Source organism: Myotis yumanensis, unplaced genomic scaffold (genome assembly GCF_028538775.1).
Source record: "Myotis yumanensis isolate MYYU_CA2020_CCGP unplaced genomic scaffold, mMyoYum1.0.hap1 SCAF_1, whole genome shotgun sequence".
NCBI lineage: Eukaryota > Metazoa > Chordata > Mammalia > Chiroptera > Vespertilionidae > Myotis > Myotis yumanensis.
In genome coordinates this window covers 96133632-96154202 of record NW_027223752.1, presented here as the reverse complement: position 1 = coordinate 96154202, position 20571 = coordinate 96133632, and the positions used below count along the sequence as shown (strand labels likewise).

At 40.5% G+C, this 20571-nt stretch overlaps 1 protein-coding gene across 2 annotated transcripts in view; it reads left to right on the top strand.

The window, feature by feature from the left end:
* Nucleotides 1-20571, top strand: part of SLC25A21 (solute carrier family 25 member 21) — a 536253-nt gene that overhangs the window by 331766 nt on the left and 183916 nt on the right. For both annotated transcript variants that reach the window (XM_070428230.1, XM_070428239.1), the window contains exon 2: nucleotides 2058-2106. In XM_070428230.1, the coding sequence (XP_070284331.1) occupies nucleotides 2058-2106 (49 nt within the window). The remainder of the gene's footprint in view (nucleotides 1-2057; nucleotides 2107-20571) is intronic.

Below are 20571 nucleotides of genomic sequence, written 5' to 3'. Positions count from 1 at the left end.
TTTCTTCCTTGATCTCATTGGTAACTCAATTTAAATCCATTGTTTAATAACATGCTATTTACCTTTCATGTGTTTGAATGTTTTTGAGTTTTTTTTTGTTGTAGTTGATTTCTAGTTTCATGCCGCTGTGATCTGGGAAGATGCTTGATATGATTTCAATCTTTTTGAACTTGCAAAGACTTATTTTGTATCCTAACATGTGGTCTATCTTTCAGAATGTCCCATGTGCACTTGAGAAGAATATATATTCTCTAGCTTTGGAATGAAATGTTCTGTAAATATCAATTAAATCCATCTGCTTTATTGTGTAATTTAAGGTTCAAGGTGAATGTGAATTTTCAAACAAGAGGAAGTGTTTTGAGACCTTACTGTTTGCAAGGAAGAGACCCACCCCTGCACTCTTGAATAATAAGGCTTATTCATAAAGCAAAAACAGTGTCTCAGAAGCTTGTAATTATGCCCAGTAATTCTGTTGCCCTTGTTCTTTGCTCCTTTCTCCAGTCTCTAGGCAGTGACTCTGATTGGGTCAGTGACTTGGTTACCAATGACTATGGAGCATTCCTTGCTAGAATGAAATCAATATTGAGTCCTATTAGTTTTAGCCAAAATAAGACAGTTGTTTTGGATCAATACATATGACTTGTAAACTACAGCTGGGAGAACTTTCTAAAGCTTCTTTGGAAGTAAAGCCAGCCTTTGGGAAGGTACAAGTACTTGAGCTTCTTGAACCTGACCAGTAAGGGAATAAAAGATATTTCTGTCTATAAATATGATGGGGAAGAACTAAATTACAGATAAGCTCAAATTGAATTAGTTTGCAAATGAAGGAGAGATTAATTGCACTTCCCTTAAGAAAAGACCTGCAATACTGTTGGGTGGCTTTAAGGCAAATCAACTAATACTATCTACTTTAGTTTGCTTATCTTAAAGTAAATATGATATAAAGTTTTCCTTGCTCAATAATTGTACACATCAGGGATAATGTATGTTAAATGACCATCAATGTGACCCTGGCCAGTGTGGCTTAATTGGTTGAGCATGGTCCCATGATCAAAGAGGTCAAATATTCCGTTCCTGGTCAGAGCACATGCTCAGGTTGAGGACTTAATCCCCAATAGGGAGCTGCAGGAAGCAGCCAATTAATCTCTCTCTTTCTCTCTCTCTCTCTCTCTCTCTCTCTCTCTCTCTCTCTCTCCCTCTTCCTCTCCCTCTCTCTCTCTCTCTAAAATCAATAGAAACCTTTAAAAAATGGCCAACCTTGTGTAGAGACAGCAGGTAAAGTAACTGTTGTGATTATTACTATTACTCTTGTCTGCTCAGACAATAGGAAGGGGACTTTACAATGAATATGCAAGAATCTATAAATTCTTCCTCACTGTACAATGGTTAAGATCATGGGTTATGTGGGATTAAGACTACTTCCTAGCTATGAGATTTTAGACAAGTTATTTAATCTAATGTGACTCAATTATCTCTACTGTAAAATGGGATAAGATTACTTTCTATCACAAAGAGCTCTTGTGGGGATTAAATGAAATAAACTAAGTCCTGCTTAGAACAATGCCTGGCATACAATAAACACTTAGTACATGTTCTCTGTTAAGCTATCAATCTTTATTTCATGAATCCTGAAACTGAGGCTCATGATTTGCCATGTTAGTAGGTGGTGTAGGGGGTGCTGAAAGACCTTCTTTCCCTTCTTTTCTCCCTTCTTTTCTTTCCTCCCTTTCTTCTTCATATATCCAGTTATTGGATTGGATTGAGATACAGTAATTCCTGCCTAGTTGATTGGGATTTAGGACATGTGATTTCATTTTCTTTTACCTACAGCTCCTGCTTTTGCCAGGGCACCAATAAGTACTCACATATCTTGTTCCACTGTGATAAAATCATATTATACTTTTGTCTTTTGCCACTAGCCTACAACTATTAGCTGTCATGTCCAATGTCCCAAGTTTCTTATTTGAATTTTCATACTTGAAAAATCAATAAGGTCAAGGAAATAAGAACCAGTGTTTACATAAGTGTTTATTGGACTTTTCTTTATCATCTTTCAGGTCTTGTAGAAATTTGCCTGATGCACCCCCTCGATGTGGTGAAAACGAGGTAAGGTTCTGCATGAACAAGTTTTATTGACTTTGGCTGATATCCAAATTAAGGTCTGTCAGAATACTAAATGCTAGAACTTGTCCCAGGCCGGTAGCTTCTCCCAATAATGGCATTTGTATTTACTTCTTAAAGAAAATACTATTTGACAGATAAAATGTGAACAGTGAAAAGCATTTCTGGATTGAGGTCATCTGAAGGTATATAATATTTTACTGCCTTCACATGACAACCATAACGTATGAATTGTGGCTAAACTGGTTGAGGTAAGTATATCAAAATGATGTAAAAACTAAACTTTAGTGAATTATTATAAAGGACTTTCATTTGGCATTGTATATAACAGGTTACTATTTAATAGTTAGGATTTTGGTGTGAGATTCCAAAATTTCAATCAAACTTCTTAAATGTTGCTTAAAGAATTTATTCCTATAACTGTTTGCCAATGCAAAGTGCCATGTTTCCAGGAAAATGCATTTGCTCTTAAAAGTATCCTATGTAATAAAAGAGTAATATGCAAATTAACCATCACACTCTCACTCCATCACTCCATCAGTCCGTCACAAAGATGGCGGCGGCCATGGAGCTGGAGTGAGCAGGAGGCTTAGGTTGCCCCCGGCGATGGAGGAAGCCAAGCTTCCCGTCTTCCCTGGCTGGCCTTGAGCTCTGCTCAAGGCTACAATGTTTCAATTATAGAAGATAAATAAACCCCAGATACCTGCTTCCAGCCTCTGTGGCCTCCGCTCAAGGAGGGGCTGGAACCTGGGTTGCTAGGGGCAACCCAGGCTTTGAGCGGGACCAAGGCTACAAAGTTTCAATTATAGAAGGTAAATAAATCCCAGATACCTGCTTCCAGCCCATGGGCATGGCCAGCCTGAAAACAGCCATTAGCCCCTCACCCAGGCTGGCCAGGCACCCCAGCAGGACCCCCATCCTGATCTGGGACACCCTTCAGGGCAAACCAGCAGGCCCCCACCCATGTACCAGGCCTCTATCCTATATAATAAAAGGGTAATATGCAAATTGACCCTAACAACAAAATGACTAGGAATGACTGGTCACTATGACACACACTGACCACCAGGGGGCAGATGCTCAATGCAGGAGCTGCCCCCTGGTGGTCAGTGCGCTCCCACAGGAGGAGCTCTGCTCACCCACAAGCCAGGCTGACAGCTGCCAGCACAGCGGTGGTGGTGGGAGCCTTTCCCGCCTTCTCAGCAGCGCTAAGGATGTCCGACAGCAGCTTAGGCCTACTCCCTGCTGGCAAGTGGACATCCCCCGAGGGCTCCCGGGCTACCAGAGGGATGTCTGACTGCCAGCTTAGGCCTGATCCCCTGGGAGCAGGCCTAAGCCAGCAGGTGGACATCCCCCGAGGGGTCCCAGAGTGTGAGAGGGCACAGGCCGGGCTGAGGGACCCCCCCGAGTGCACAAATTTTTGTGCACTGGGCCTCTAGTATACAAATAAGGGCAGTATATTAAATCTATTTACCAAGAGGAAAAAATCTTATGGGTTTTAATATGATTGGGAGCATTTTAAAAAGTTAAACCTGTACCTGAATTATTGAACTCTCTCTCTGTGTTTAATTAGAAGCTCTTAGAATGTAGTGAAAGTTTTCATTTATTTGTATTGTGTAAAACCCAAGAACACGCCGTAGCCAGCTTGGCTCAGTGGATAGAGTGTTGACCTGCAGACTGAAGGGTTGTGGGTTTGATTCTGGTCAAGGGCATATGCCTGGATTTCAGGCTCGATCCCCAGTAGGGGGCATGTAGGAGGCAGCTGATCAATTATTGTCTCTCATTATTGATGTTTCTATCACTCTCTCCCTCTCCCTTCCTCTCTGAAATCAATAAAAATATATTAAAAAACAAAAGAAAACAAAAACCAAGAACACTAATACCTAGGTTGCAACTTAATAGTGAATAGGGACATGCAACAATGGAGGTCAAACAAACCCTACTGCCACAATTAGAAAATACAGTAGTCTCCTTTATCTATGGTTTCTCTTTATGTCTTTCTGAGATACATGATAAAATCTCACATCATCCTACTCCATCCTGCTCAGGACATGAGTCATCCCTTTATCCAAAGTATCCACATTGTATGTGTAGTATAATAAGGTATTTTGAGAGAGAGAGAGAGAGAGAGAGAGAGAGACCATATTCATATAACTTTTATTACAGAATACTGTTGTAATTATTCTATTTCATTATTAATTATTGTTGTCAATCTCTTACTATGCCTGATTTATAAGTTGAACTTTGTCATATGTATGTATAGGTATAACCACAGCACCTGTAAGATTTGGTACTACTCATGGTTTCATGCATCCACTGAGGGTCTTGGAACATCTCCCCACAGCTAAGGAGGGATTACTGTACTTGATGATTCAGGCTGGTCATTGAGTGGAAATGTTGCTTAATTTATCCAAAGAGGCTGAAGAATCTTAGACTGGTTGCTGAAAGCAAGGAAAGGTGACTGTGGCCTGCATATCATATTACATTTCTAATAGAGGTAGAGAAGATGAGAAATTGGCCTCTGCCGTAGCTCGGGCTCTATAACAAAACAGCACAGACTGGTGGCTTAAGCAACAGGCATTTATTTCTCATAGTTCTTGAGGCTGGAAAATCCAAGATCAAGGTGCCAGTCAATTTGGTTCTTGGCGTGGGCCCTCCTCCTGACTTATAGACAGTCACCTTCTTTCCCTATCCTCTCATGGCAGAGAGAGGGGCTCAGATGTCTCTTCTTTTTCTTATAGGGGCACTAATCCCATCATGGGGTGCCCCCCATGTCCTCATCTAAACCTAATTACTTCCCTAGTCTCATATTCAACTACCATCACATTTGGGGGTTAGGGCTTCAAAATATGAATTTGGGGGTTTGTAAATATTCAGTCCATAACAGCCTCATGTCACCAAACCCGAACAGAGAGAACAAGACCACAAATTATATTCAAATATGTGTGTACTTCCTGGACTGTCTTTTTTAAAAATATAAATAAATTATATTTTATTATTTATTTTATTTTACTTTTTAATAAATCTTTATTGTTGCAAGTATTACATATGTCCCTGCCCCCCATTGCCTTCTCCATACCCCTCCCCACAAGACCACACCACCCTACCATGAGGAAGTAAAATTCACTGCCATGTCTTTCTTAGACTTCATGTTATCTTCTTTGAAAAGCCAGAATATTTTTGCTCTTCTTGCTGAGGAATAAAACTGTTTTGTTTTTTTTCACTTAAGGGAAACAGCCTAAATTTTTGAATTGTTCAAATGAGCATGAAGGAGAAACAAGAATGATTTGAGCAAGATATCATATTGAAACTATGATTATTCAGTCACTCAATCCTTCACTCATCCATTTAGCAACATGTATTGAGTATCTGGTATTATTTGGGTTCTAGGCTAGCTTTGCCCTCAAAGAGCTTACAGTCTGATGTGCTAATAAGAATCTCATCACAATGAATTTCAAAAACTATAATACAGTGACCCTTGAACAAAGTTGGTGCCGACCTCCTGCACAGTCAAAAATTTGCATATAACTACTATATAATTTTTTTATACTGGAATTGAATAGAATACTTCTTAAAATGGATATGCCAAGTTACTGGGGCTTTATATCTCCTTTGTTATGTAGATATTTTTATGAAAATTGCATTGATTTATTGGAATTATCACATGCCCTTGCCTAGCTTCCGGGGGAGGGAAAATAAAATCCTCCCAGGTGCACTAAAAGAGAAGGGAACTGGATACTGGATGGTATTTGACCTGCATAATAATAAAAAGTATATTGAGTCAAAACCCACAATTATAAAGTAAACTGAAAGCACAAAATATATGCAACTGATTTTGCAATAGAAATAGAATACGCAAGAGTGGTAGCATTTATCACTGAGCACTAACACACAGGTGATAAGGAGTAGACAGAACAGAGTAAGTAATGCTAAAATATTTTCAATATTATATATTGTATAGGAGATAACTACATTTATAAATAACATAAACTGTAAACTACAAGGGATAATATCTGAAACCCTGTAGCATTAGTTATTTGAGCAGGTCACTTTCCTAAATGACATCCAAGAGCACTGGGTTTCAAATTATTTCAGGGATTATCCAAGTGGGGCATAGTATACATCAGACCAAACCTCACTTACTTTATAGATTTTTTATGAGCTGCTTTGCCTCTTCTTAGATATCTTTACTTGAAGGGTGGTGTACTTAATCAATGTAAGTATAGAAATGTCTCATTTCCCACAATATCTCAAAATAAATGTGTTCACTTCTTCAAGTCTAGTGTCTTCTTTTGGCAAAATAAATGTGTTTACTTTTTCAAGTCTAGTCTTTTCTTTCGAGATCCTATTTGTGCCTAACCCTTTTATTTGCTGAGTGAAAGATAACAGATTCTAAAAATGTATTTTCAAATTCTTTCTTCACAGAGATTTTTTCCCATTATTTTTTTCACTTTGTAAATGGTAAATTCTGTTAACCCAGGCTGGAGGAATAAAGGGAAGAGGTGGTGTTACCAGAGACTGGTAGAAGCTGTAACCATAGAAAATCTGGTCTAGTCATAGCTGGAGGCTCAGAGGAGCACCAGCCACTGCCTAAAAGTCACTGCCTGGGGCAGACAAGGAGTGTGAGAAATACTCTAGTTTCTCCTTTTCCACACTCTGCAACCACCCATCAGTGCTCCTGTATCTGAGCTCATGGAAGCCTGGGAAACCAGCCTCACAGAGGGCAGTCCCTCTGCATAACAGAGCAGAGCAAAACAAAACAAGGGAAGAGTGAGAAATGGGCCTGAAGACAAACAGAACCAGGACTGACATACTATCATTTTATTTTATTTTATTTTATTTTTAGATCTTATTAACATATTTCATTTAACTCAATATATTTAAATACTTTCACTGAGTAGTAAATATAAAAAGATCATTAGTGAGGTATTAGAAACAATGCTGGCATCTGCCATGCTCTACAATACAATAGGTTCTTACTTAATGTCATCCATAGGTTCTGCAACTTTAAGCAAAACAGTGCATTAAACCCAATTTACCATAGGCAAATGGATATAAATAAGAGTTAAGTTCCTATAGCATCAATCAACATTTTAACAAAGCTATGTTGAACAAAATGATGTTATTTGAGGACCTGCTGAACGACAGTGATATCTTTTACATATATATATATATATATATATTTAATTTTTTATTAAGGTATTACAAATGTGTCTTTATCCCCCCATTGTCCCCTCATCCCCCCAATATTGCCCTCGTCCTCACCCCCTGTTGTCTGTGTCCATCTCTTATGCTTATATGCATGCATACAAATCCTTTGGTTGATCTCTCCCCCTGACCCCCACTCTTCCCTACCTTCCCTCTGAGGTTTGAGCATCTGATCGATGCTTCTCTGTCTCTAGATCTATTTTTGTTCATCAGCTTACGGTGTTCATTATATTCCACAAATGAGTGAGAGCATGTGATATTTATCTTTCTCTGACTGACTTATTTCACTTAGCATAATGCTCTCCAGCTCCATTCATGCTGTTGCAAATGGTAGGAGTTCCTTCCTTTTTACTGCGGCATAGTATTCCGTTGCATAGATGTGCCAAAGTTTTTTAATCCACTCATCTGCTGATGGGCACTTAGGCTGATTCCCAATCTTAGCTCTTGTAAATTGTGCTGCTATGAACATAGGGGTGCATATATCCTTTCGGATTGGTGTTTCTGGTTTCTTGGGATATATTCCTAGAAGTGGGATCACTGGGTCAAATGGGAGTTCCATTTTTATTTTTTTGAGGAAACTCCATACTGTTCTCCACAGTGGCTGCACCAGTCTGCATTCCCACCAGCAGTGCAGAAGGATTCCTTTTTCTCCACATCCTCTCCAACATTTGCTGTTTGTTGATTTGTTGATGATAGCCATTCTGACAGGTGGGGGATGGTACCGCATTGTCGTTTTGATTTGCATCTCTTGGATGATTAGTGACTTTGAGCATGTTTTCATATGTCTCTCAGTCTTATGTATATCCTCTTTGAAAAAATGTCTATTTAGATCTGTTGCCCATTTTTTGATTGGGTTGTTTGTCTTTCTTTTGTTAAGTTGCATGAGTTCCCTGTAAATGTTGGAGATTAAACCCTTATTGGAGATATCGTTGGCAAATATGTTCTCCCATGCAGTGGGCTTTCTTGTTGTTTTGTTGATGGTTTCTTTTGCTGTGCAGAAGCTTTTTATTTTGATGTAGTCCCATTTGTTTATTTTCCCTTTAGTTTCCATTGCCCTAGGAGCTGTGTCGGTGAAGAAATTGCTTCGGCATATATCTGTGATCTTGTTGCCTGTGGATTCCTATAATATTTTTATGGTTTCCCATCTTATGTTTAAGTCCTTTATCCATTTTGAGTTTATTTTTTGTATATGGTGTAAGTTGGTGGTCTAGTTTCATTTTTTTGCATGTGTCTGACCAATTTTTCCCAACACCATTTATTGAAGAGACTGTCTTGAATCCATTGTATGTTCTTGCCTCCTTTGTCAAATATTAATTGAGTATAGTGGTTTGGGTCAATTTCTGGGTTCTATATTCTATTCCATTGGTCTATATGTCTGTTCTTGTGTCAGCACCAAGCTGTTTTTAAAACAGTGGGTTTGTAATGCAGCTTAATATCTGGTATTGAGATTCCTCCTACTTTGTTCTTCTTTCTCAGGATTGCTGCAGCTATTCAGGTTTTCTTTTAATTTTATTTTTATTCCAGATGAATTTTTGGAGAGTTCTTTCTAGATCTGTGAAATATGCTGTTGGTATTTTAATGGGGAGTGCATTGAATTTATAGATTGCTTTGGGTAGTATGGACATTTTAATGATGTTGATTCTACCAATCCATGAACACGGTATGTTCTTCCATCTGTTTATGTCTTCCTCTATCTCTTTTTTCAATGTCTTGTAGTTTTCTGAGTACAGGTCTTTTACCTCCTTAGTTAAGTTTATTCCTAGGTATGTTAATTTTTTTGGTGCAATGGTAAATGGGATTGTTTTTGTAATTTCTCTTTCTGTAAGTTCACTATTGGTGTATAAAAATGCCATAGATTTCTTGGTGTTCATTTTGTATCCTGCTACATTGCCAAATTTATTTATTAAGTCTAATAATTTCTGATGGAGTCTTTAGGGTTTTCTATCATACTATCATTTAAGTGAGATTTGGAGAAAAAGCGGACATAAACATACTTTTTTAAAAAGTGAGATATAATTGACATGTAATGTTATATTAGTTTAGGATGTACAAGTTAGTAATTCGATATTTGTATATATTGCAAAATGATATCACATTTAGTTAACATCCATCACCACACATAGTTACAATTTTTTTTGTGTGTGATGAGAACTTTTAAGATCTACTCTCTTAGCATCTTTCATATATACAGTATACTATTATTAACTACTAGAGGCCCGGTGCACAAAAATTTGTGCACTCCAGGGCGGGGAGAGGGGGGTCCCCCAGCCCAGCCTGTGCCCTCTCGCAGTCTGGGACCCCTCAGGAGATAACGACCTGCTGGCTTAGGCCTGCTCCCGGGTGGTAGAGGGCAGGCCCAATCCCTAAGTGCAGCCCCTGGTCAGGCTCAGACCAGGGCTGATTCGGGAGTTGGGGCACCGCCTCCTGTCATGCACAGAGCAGGGTGGATCAGCGGGTTGGGGCACTGCACCCTGTCACATTCAGGGCAGGGCCAATGGGGAGGTTATGGCTCTACCATGTCACACATAGAGCAAGGCCCGTGGAGGGGGGTTGGGACGCCATCCTCTATCACCCACAGAGCAGGGCCGATCAGGGGGATGGGGCGCCACTGCTGTCACACTCGGGGCAGGGCCGATGGAGAGGTTATGGCTCTACCATGTCACACACAGAGCAGGGCCCGTGGTGGGGGGGTGGGTTGGGGCGCCGCACCCTGTCAAACACAGAGCCCCAGGGCAATCAGGGGATTGGGGAGCTCCCCCCTATCAGGCACAGAAGAGGGCTGATCAGGGGGTTTGGGCACTGCCCCCTGTCACGCTGATCCCGGTGCCAGGAGCCTCGCTGCTCCGCTGATCCCCGTGCTGGAAGGCATATTACCCTTTTACTATATAGGATAGAGGCCTGGTGCACGGGTGGGGGCTGGCTGGTTTGCCCTGAAGGGTGTCCTGGATCAGGGTGGGGGTCCCCACTGGGGTGCCTGGCCAGTCTGGCTGAGGGCTGTTTTCCGGGTGGCGAGTGACTGGAGCTGCCAACCGCTCCTTGTTTTTTTTTTTTTTTTTTTTTTTTTTTGTTTGTTTTTGTTTTTTGTTTTTTTTTATTCTGGGCCAGCTTTAGCTCTGAGGCCTCGCTGCTGAAAACATTGATATAAAGTTTTGGTCCGGCTGGGTTTCAGTCCGGCTGTTTTCTGGTGTTTTGTTTACCTTCTTATTTGCAACATAGTACATAGTTGCTTAGCGTTGCAACTGAGAGGCCGGCAGCGGCAGGCGGGGAACGTTGGAGTCCGCAGCAAGCAAGCTTCCCTGCTCGCTTCAGTGCCTGGCTGCCGGCCGCCATCTTGGCTGACAGTTAATTTGCATATACTCACTGATTAGCCAATGAAAAGGGTAGCGGTCGTACGCTAATTACCATGTTTCTCTTTTATTAGTGTAGATAGTTACCTTATAACTGAAAATTTGTACCTTTTGACCACTTTCACCCATTTGGCCCATCCCCCCACCCACAGGCTCTGGTAACCATCAGTCTGTTCTCTGTATCTATGAGGTTGGGTGTTTGTTTGTGTTTTAGAGTCCACTTATAAGTGAGATCACATGGTGTTTGTCTTTTTAAAATTTTTTTATTGGAATTATTGAGGTGATACTGGTTAATACAATTATATAGGTTACAGGTGGACAATTCTCTAATACAGCATCTATTCTATTACTGGAGATGTTTTGTCTTGGTAATTGCAGGCAGCAAAGGTGTTCAAACAGGCCTTTGGCTTCCATATCCCATACGATGCAGTGTACAGCTAATTTGCCTACAAATGTCAGGTGGTCATAATAATCTGGCCACTCAGTGTGTGTGTGTGTGTGTGTGTGTGTGTGTATCCCACGTTCAAAGACTGTTAAATTGCATTGTTTACCCATATCTTCAGAAAAAAATCACTTCTACTGTTGTGGTAAACAACCTGCTTCCCTATTTATAATGGTCTGGCCCTCTAGCAACTTCAGGGCGAAATTATAGCTAATTTGCCTACAAATGTCAGGTGGTCATAATGATCTGGCCGCTCAGTGTATATATGTGTGCGTGTGTGTGTGTCACATTTTCCTTTTCATTCATTGATGGACATTTACATTGCAAGCATGCATTTTCAATTCATCATGCTTAACAGGAACTTGCTTGGCATTTTAAGAGATGATTAGAAGTTATAATCAATAAACCTTTTATGGAGAGATTTTAGGCAATGTGGCACTTGGCTTTATATAGGAAATAGCTTTTCTGCTCAGGGTAAGTGTAGCTCCTGGAACGCACCTAATGTAAGCATCGGCTAGCCATATGAAAGTTGTCTTGTTTAAGTGTCCTCTCCAGATTTTGGCAGAGGAGATTTGGCTACAATGCTGTACACATGGCAGTTAGGTAGACTCAGTCTCCTCTGAGGTTCTCCACAGAGACATGCATATACACTGTTTTGTAGTCCTGTTCATGTACAGAGAACTTTGTGTACAATTGTGGGTGGAACCTGTCAACTGATGGTGATAGATGCCAATTCCATGCCAACAGGAATCTACAATTTGTGGTGTGGTAAAGAAGAAAACTTTATTCAGTGCAAAACTGCTCAACTGTGATACAACACAGCTGTAGCATAGCCCGGCTGTGAGGCAAGCCCTGGGGCCAAGTGCCTCTCTGGCTAGACCTCACTGGTCTGCTCAGTTCTGTGCCAGTTCACTCTGCTCTGGTGTTTCAGCTCAGCTAGGGAAACTCAGCCTTTGGTGGAAAGGGGAAGTGCACTTTCAGAGACCAAGGGGAGCTGACTTATATTGAGAGAAGTCCCCACCCCTGATCCTTGATTGGTCCATCCTCATGCAAATGAAGACTCCAAATCCTCACAGTTTGATTGGCCTAAAAAGCACTGTCCTGATTGGTCAGAATGGAGCCCCTCTGGTGAGTTGATGGGGATGTAGCTGTTGTATAAGAAAAACCTCAGTCTCATTTGTTAAAATAGGACTCCAGGAACTCCTTTTTAAGGCCTGGCTCAGGTGGCAGAAACAGAGTGCAGGCAGGCAGCTCAGCGCAGAGGTAGGCAGTTCAGTGCGGGCTTCTCCCTGAAGGGCAGAGTGCATGAGAGGCCCCTGTGCAGAAATGGCTGCTAGGCTCTGTTTTTGTTTTGTTTTACTTTTTTTTTTTTAGTCCAATTAGCCACAGAAGCGTTTTTAGTAGGTATATTCTTTCTCAGGGTCCACAACCCTCTGGTTAAGAACCAATAGCTACAAAGGACCAAAGACCCTATTTACTTGTATAACTGGGAAGAACAAAGGTAGCTTCTGGCTTTGTATTCTCCAAGAATTTAAACAAAATAATCAGTAATATCTCATATCTCTCATATCGCCTCTCATTCTCTCAGCCGCTCACTCTTGCTCTCTTCCTCCCTCCCCCTCTCCTTTCAGCTTTTCTTTTTCTCCGCAGGCTTCATTTTAGGTGAGCTTCTCTCCCTTGGCACCAACAGCTTACATGGTCCTTGGTGTTCTTTGTGCTCTCTCTTGAGGATAAGCTAGTAGTTATGAATTCCAGAAGGAATCCATCCAACCAGAAAGTTCTAGAGTTAGGCTGCCTGAGTTCAAATCTTGCTTCTTTACTTATTATCTATATAACCTCAGTTAAGTTACTTAACTTCCCTGTGCCTTAGTTTCCTCATCTTTAAATGAGAACAGCAATGGTATCTACATTATTGTGAGAAATAATATATATATATATCATGTTTAATACTGTTTCAGCCAAGGAAAAGGAAGACAAATGGAGTTTATAAGGTAGTCAGGGAAACACAAGGGAGAATATAAAGTGTGGGAGAGGGGAAATGCTTAATATTGGGTCAGGCAGTTTCAAGTTTCCAAGCCGGAAGACTTGTGTTATGTGAGCGCTGCATTTAAATCCTTCCTGAGAAGGGTGTTTGCAAGTAGAGAGTCCTTCTGGGTCTGAGGGCAAGAGAGCGTTGGATTAGTCTATGTGTTCCTGTTGACATCACTCCATGCTTTATTTTAGGACTATATGCTGACATTATTAGGTAACCCCCCTGGCTAGCACAGTGCCTGGCCTCCTGGAGGTGCCCAGTGAATGCTGTTGAATAAATGAGTATTTGGTAACAGTCAGAAGTAATCACCCTATGAATTTTATGGCCAAACTGGAATGTCTAGGAAGTGAATAATACTCAGCTCTGCTGTTTTCATTTAAAAAAAGAAGAAGAAGAAGAAAGTGAGGTTTCATGAAAGAGGTGAGAAGTAAGAATACATTGAAATAGAAAGGGAGAAATTCATTGATAGGATGGTGGGCAAAAGCATCTCAAGCTGTGGTGGTTTCAGTGACTGAGTGAAAGAGTGAGGCGGGAGGGTTTCCACGGGGTGTGCCAAAATAAGAGGTGGGTGGACCGATCTGGCAGCAGGGATTGAAGGTGCTGAGGGACATGTGATGAACTTCATATAGGACCACACCGGCTAAGTGAAATAAAATGCATGACACATATGTAATGTTAAGTTTTTTAAGAGCCACATTTTAAAAAGTAAAAGGAAACAGGTAAAATTAATTTCAACAATATATCTTATTTAACCTCATTACCCAACACATTGTCGTAGCAACATCTTAACCAGTATAAAAATTATCAATGAGATAATTTAGGTTCTTTTTTATACCAACCCTCGAAATCTGGTGCATATTTTGCACTTAAAGCACATCTCAATCCTGACTGGTCAGTCACATTTCCGAAAGCTCAACAGCCACATGTAGCTAGTGGTTAATGGATTAGACAGCAATGGCCCGCAGTGTGATGGGAAGGGAATTCTTTAAAGGGAAGGAGATGTGGTCCAGTGGTTTCTTTGTAAGAAAACTCTTGTTTGGAATGGGGTTGCTAATGTTAAATAAGCAAGGTCCTAGGTGGGAGAGAACTTCACTGCAGATGCATTGGAAGGTTGTGCCTGTGTGCAAAAAATGGCTTTCCAAGCTCCAAAGATTTATCAAAGTCACAGTCCAAGTTATAATCAATAAACGTTTTATGGAGAGATTGTGCCTCCTGGAGGTGCCCAGTGAATTTTGAGGCTTTACCTTAGATCCCGTACACACTTTTGTTTTCAGGAAAGGAAATGGTTCTTTGTGCTTCAGGAAGAGAGAATTACTGAGGTATTCATTCTGCCCACCCCTATTTTCATAATTTGTGTTTTATTTCATTTTTGAAAGGGGCATAAATCAGGTGCAAACTAAATTAATTACTGATCCTGTAAGGACTGATCCTTTAAACGCACGTGCTGTTGAAGAGCTGCAAGGCATGTATTCCGGTGGGTGCGGGGAAGGTGAGGGGGAGGGGCATTGCACCTCTCCTTGTAGACATGTAGTCAGAGGCTGCTAGTGAGTGGACAGGCCAGCACACACCTTGGCTTTCATCCTTCCTCCCATCAGGACTTAACTTGCACTGAAGAGTCTTATCATACTTCTCTCAAAACATATTAATCACTGTGTGAATTCTAAAGACTCACATGGGTTAAAAAACTTGGCATTGCTGTGTTGTTACATATGTGCTTATGGGGCTTCTACTGGATCTGTGAGATTGATTTACACTCTCTATCCCAGGCTCCCAAACCCCACTGAATCTGAAATTCAGGGGTGGGGCCTACCAGTATTTATGTTTGACACCCTCCTGGGTGAATCTTAAGCAGCAAGCCCAGACTGCTCACTGGGTCAGCCTTTGGAAACCAGTACTGAATACCCTATAGGCAGTTCAGTAAAAGGTCTTCACATAAATAATTTCTTGTGTGTGTGTGTGTGTGTGTGTGTGTGTGTGAGAGAGAGAGAGAGAGAGAGAGAGGGAGAGAGAGAGAGAGAGAGAGAGAGAGAGAGAGAGAGAGAGAAACCTCTCATTAAGCTGTGGCTCTCATTGATTTATTTATGTAAACTGCTTTGTTAGCAGTGAATGGAGGTGGAAGGGCAGAAGTTTCCTTGTGAGAACAATATGGGAATACATTATCTACAGACAGAAAAAAACCATATTTGTCCTCCTGAGTGGAGTTACGGGGACAAAGATCAGTGCCAGAAGATGGGAGAAGAGTGAGTATTGCTTGCTATGGAGAGAAGGTAAATGGCTCTAATGGGTGAAAAATGATTTAGAGACATAAGCCCACCACAAACTTTAGTAAAAAGAGAAATCAAGGATGGACTGTGGTGAACGGCTGCTTTGTGGGGAGCCCAGCAGACAGCGAAGAGCTAAGGACTGGGGAACATCTACAGCCTCCATCCATGAGGGAAGAGGGGTGGGGAAGGGGGGACTGTGATCTTGAAACTGAACACTTAATTTAGAGGTTGGACAGGGGTGTTGAACAGCCATTGGGGCTAACGGAACAGCAGGATGGAAACAAAGGAATGAAGACTGCTTTTCCCCAATAGATCCTCTTTTTAAAAAGGAAAGGAATCCTTTGAAAATGGGGAGAAAACAGTGGAAAAGGCTATGTTGGAGTATAGAGTGAAGGCGGGAGAGGTGATAGGATTAAAAAATATTAATGGGGCAGCTGAGAGGGTTATTTCCAAATGCCAATGATTTGTCCATAATATAAAACATTAAGATCACATTCAGGGTTAGACTATCGTTATACCTGATTTCTCACTGTGCATAGAAATTCAAGGCTAGACCACTGCCATGGCTTGTTTCTAACTACAGAGAGAATGTGTCTAAAGTAAAACAAGCAAGGAGCAGAATCGCATTCCTATAAACTATGTTTTTACCGGGACTGTGTCATGTAGCTAATTTAACCAGCAGCAACACATAAGGGTAGGAAATGGTTACCGTATCCCCTAATACATGTGAATGTAACTTCAACTTTGCTTTTGAGGTTTCATACCTCTTTGAGGGTTTCTCTTGGATTTATTTCATAATGTAAAATGTCTTGTTGTAGATACTGAACCAAAGCAAGGAAGTGCCGTGTGCTGGGCACACTGCAGCTCTGCATTGACTCTGCCATCCCTTTCCATGGAGTCATCAGTAAAGATTTTATTTATTAACACAATCAAATAAAAATGGTGCACAAGATGGATACTATATTTGGAAGGGATAGAGGTGACAATGAACTATGTTCTGCTTGACAATGAACTATGGGCTGCAGTGAATATGTGCTAAGTGAATAAATATGTGCTTTCAAATGACATTTGTTCCTGCCTAAGTGCTTTATTACAAATTAAATTTATCCTGGCTAATGAGTTCATGGCAAACTCTAAAAGGTCCCACATTTGTATAGTGATTTCATTCAAACGACTAATATAACCTCCGCATGACCCTAAGCCAGAGAAAACGATCCTGCTTTGTGCACTGTCCAGAAGGCTGCATGTCTACATTCCAGATAGGTGTCACTTTCTGGAGAAAGGCAGAGGGTCTGGGGATGACGACCACAGCCCATGAAGAGATTGATTTCACTAATATTTCTTCTGGGAGTTTTACTTGGACAATGTCCTGCCTCTCTTTGGAATATCAAGGGCTGTATCAGAATTGTGGAAAACTCAGAAGGGCCCACACTCGAAAGCCTGGCCGCTCCCTCACATTCGGTGGTCCTTCCCACCGAACATAATTGCAACTGTTTCCGTACCCATAGGGAGTGCTCCACACACGCCGGCCTTTGCTGCTACTGAGCAGTTCTAATCACTTTTCCAGTGGCCCAGCAGTGACGAGGAAGAGAGAGACTGAGAGGGCACCTGAGGGCCTGTTGCTCTGAGGCAGTGGGGGGCGGGGGGGGGGGGGTATTGGTCCCAAAGACCTTATGCAGAATAATCTTGCGACCATAGGCTAAAATTATTTTTCATATTTATTAATAAGGAGAAAATCCTTTTTAAATAAACAATCCAGTCAGCTTCCTCCACATACAATAACAAAGTTCTATTATGTTAAATCAACCGTAACTCACTTTGTAATCTTGACCTGTTGTTTCTCTTTTTCCTTTCTTTCTTTCTTTTTGTACATGGAATTCTTTTTAAAATCACTCCCTGGAGGAGCATGCTATTTTTATGATTCACATTGTGGAACCTTTGTAAAGTGTTTAATCTCTGCTTAAATTGTGTTTTTGTCTAAATTTTTAAAGTAAAGAGTTGGTGTTTGTTTAAATACAGTAGCTATTACTCCTCAACTAATTAAATAAGCTGAGAAGACTCTCCCTGAGCTAATGACGTGAGGTACGTTCTGTTTTGATACCTCTTTCTTCCTTCTGCTTCACTGCACAGACGGTCCCGGCCCAGAGCATGAAAACGCCTATGTGTTCTTTTATTTTTTAAAAATAGTTAATATACACTATTATACCAACCTATGCATTCTTCATGCCTGCCAATGGGCTTTTCCAGGCATTTTTTTTAAGCTGAGAGGTAAATAATTCTTAAATGGGTTTCTTTTTCTTCTTTTTTCTTTTTATCCTCACCTAGGGATATGTTTATTGATTTGAGAGAGAGAGAGAGAGAGAGAGAGAGAGAAAGGAACATCAGTGTGAGTGAGAAACATTGATCAGTTGTCTCCCGCACGTGCACCTACCAACAGGGCATTGAACCCGAAGCTCAGGCATGTGCCTGGACCGGAATTGAACCCGTACAATTTTGGTGTATGGCTGACACTCCAACCAACTGAGCCACCCTGCCAGGGCCCAGGTGGAATTCCTATCTTTGCCAACGGAAAGCAAATTCTAAAATGAGCATCAGCATGAAGACTATCTTGTGTGTCCCACACCCAGCACCTTCACCCCGGCACTTTTAGGGTTTTATCCCAATTGCTTTTAAATTTTCAGCAACTTCACTCATCTACTTATTTAGCTAATGTTCACCACAGGTTCCCCTACAATGAGATATTTTGCCTTAGCCATGGCTTTAGATTCCAATTTCGGATTATTAGAAGTTAATATGACTATAAAATATATGAATAAAATAAACTGATTTGGGATCATTTTGAATTAAAAACAAATGGGATATTTTTCTCATTATTTTTATGGAATCATAAAATTTTCTCAGATAATCTATTTTAAGTACAGATTTAGGATGGATGCAGATGGATGTCTATTATCAGTAGATATTCAAAGGCTACTTGAGATAAGTTCTAGCTCTAAATTCAATAAGTAAAATGAAAGTTAAAAATGTTTATATTTTTGGCTACAAGACTTATTTTATTGTGAATGATTTCTAATTAAGCTCTGAGAAATCTGCCACCAGTGAAAAGAAAATTGTTTATCCAGGGATGTTTGTTCCTCAGTTGTGTCTATTAAAAAACCCCACAAAACAAATTAAAAATTGGGAAAAGGACCTGAATATACAATTCTCCAAAAAGGACATACACATGGCTAATAGACATATGAGAAAATGCTAAATGTCACTAATCATCAGAGAAATGCAAATTAAAATGACAATGAGGTATCACCTCACACCTGTCCGAATGCCTAATATCAACAAATCAACAAACAGTGAGTGCTGGTGAGAATGTGGAGAAAAGGGGACCCTAGTACACTGCTGGTCGGAATGCAGACTGGTGCAGCCACTATGGGAAACAGTATGGAGTTTCCTCAAAAAATTAAAAATGGAACTACCGCTTGACCCAGCTGTTCCACTTCTGGAAATATATCCTAAGAACCCTGAAACACCACTCGGAAAGAATATATTCACCCCTATGTTCGTAGCAGCACAATTTACAATATTTGAAATAGACCAAGTGCCCATCAGTAGATGAGTGGATAAAAAAGCTGTGGTACATTTGCACAATGGAATACTATGTGTCTGTAAAAAAGAAGGATCTCTTACCCTTTTTGACAGCATGGATGGACCTGGAGATTATTATGCTAAGCAAAATAAGCCAATTAGAGAAAGACAGATATCACATGACCTCACTTATATGTGGAATCTAATGAACAAAATAAAGTGAGGAACAAAATTGGCCCAGAGACATGGACGCATGGAACAGACTGACAGATCTCAGAGGGAAAGGGGAGGAGGAGGATGGGAAGAGATTAACCAAAGAACTTATATGCATATGGGCGTAGCCCATGGACACAAACAAAAGTGTGGGGAAAGCCGGGAGTGGGGCAGGGGCTGGGTGGAGGGGGACAGAAGGGGAAGAATGGGGGACATCTGTAATACTGCCAACAATAAAAAATAAATTAATTAAAAAACACCAAAAAACAGGTGCTTGTCTAAGAAGGGCTGGAATAAGCCTTAAAATGTCAAGTGTCACAGAGGAAGAACTTTAGGATTCTTAGCTGGACTCTTCCTGTAGCGTGAGAAAACTTGTCAGTTTTGAGAAAGAAGCTTAAGAAGAGAAAGCTCTAACCGTGGCCTGAACCTCAGAAGCTCAGGCCATGCCCACGGGAAAGCTGCCTTTGAGTTCAGCGTAGAATGGGAATCGAGACTAATGACATCTAAATTGTTGGGACTGAAGCACAGCTTAAAACTTTGGTTATCGTGGATATTCTAGAAGATTGTTTTTCCTCTTTGTGAAGCAAAAAGAAAAACCATAAATTTCTTTAGACAAACATACATTTAAGGCTGATAATGTAATATAATAACTATGAACCTTGACCAAAAATTGATAAAACTGTTTAACATTCCTGGAAAATCGATTAATTCTCAAAATATTCTTGTTGAGATGGCTAAAATAGCCTTATTGTTTTTGCTTTGCAGTCAGGGCGCAGCTGAGATTTAGTTTTGACATAATGAAGAAGTTTGCAAGATGATAAATAGAGCTGTATATTCTCTAGATGCAGTTCTACACACTGTGGGCCAAGTTCCTACAGAAGAAAATGTTCCCGTTTGGGGTTATTGAATAATATTTTCTCCAGTGAAACTTTTGTGAGTACCTAATAGGTTACATACTTTCCTTTTATAGCAAAAACAATCCAAAATTAAACTGAATGGCCTCGGTTTGGAGTAATGTAATGCTATCCAGGACATGCATTTCTCGTTTTTATGAGAAAACAACCTATCATGGTAAATGGCTCACTATCAGGTGTAATTTAGTGCTGCTAAATACTAGGCTTTAGAATTTGTTATCTTTGTATTTGTGTCCTTTTAAATTCTGAAAAGTGACAAGTACACACAAGGAAAAAGTATTGATTTTTTTTAGATGTTCTAAAGTGGGAGCTGGTTAGAATTCTGACCATGTTCATGTCAAAAGGACGAGTTAGCAGAAATGATCCCTTTGTGGACAGGCTTTCAGTGTCAAGGGAGAACGTGATTTAACACACATCAACTTAGGGAGGCAATGGTCTTGCAGGAAGATAA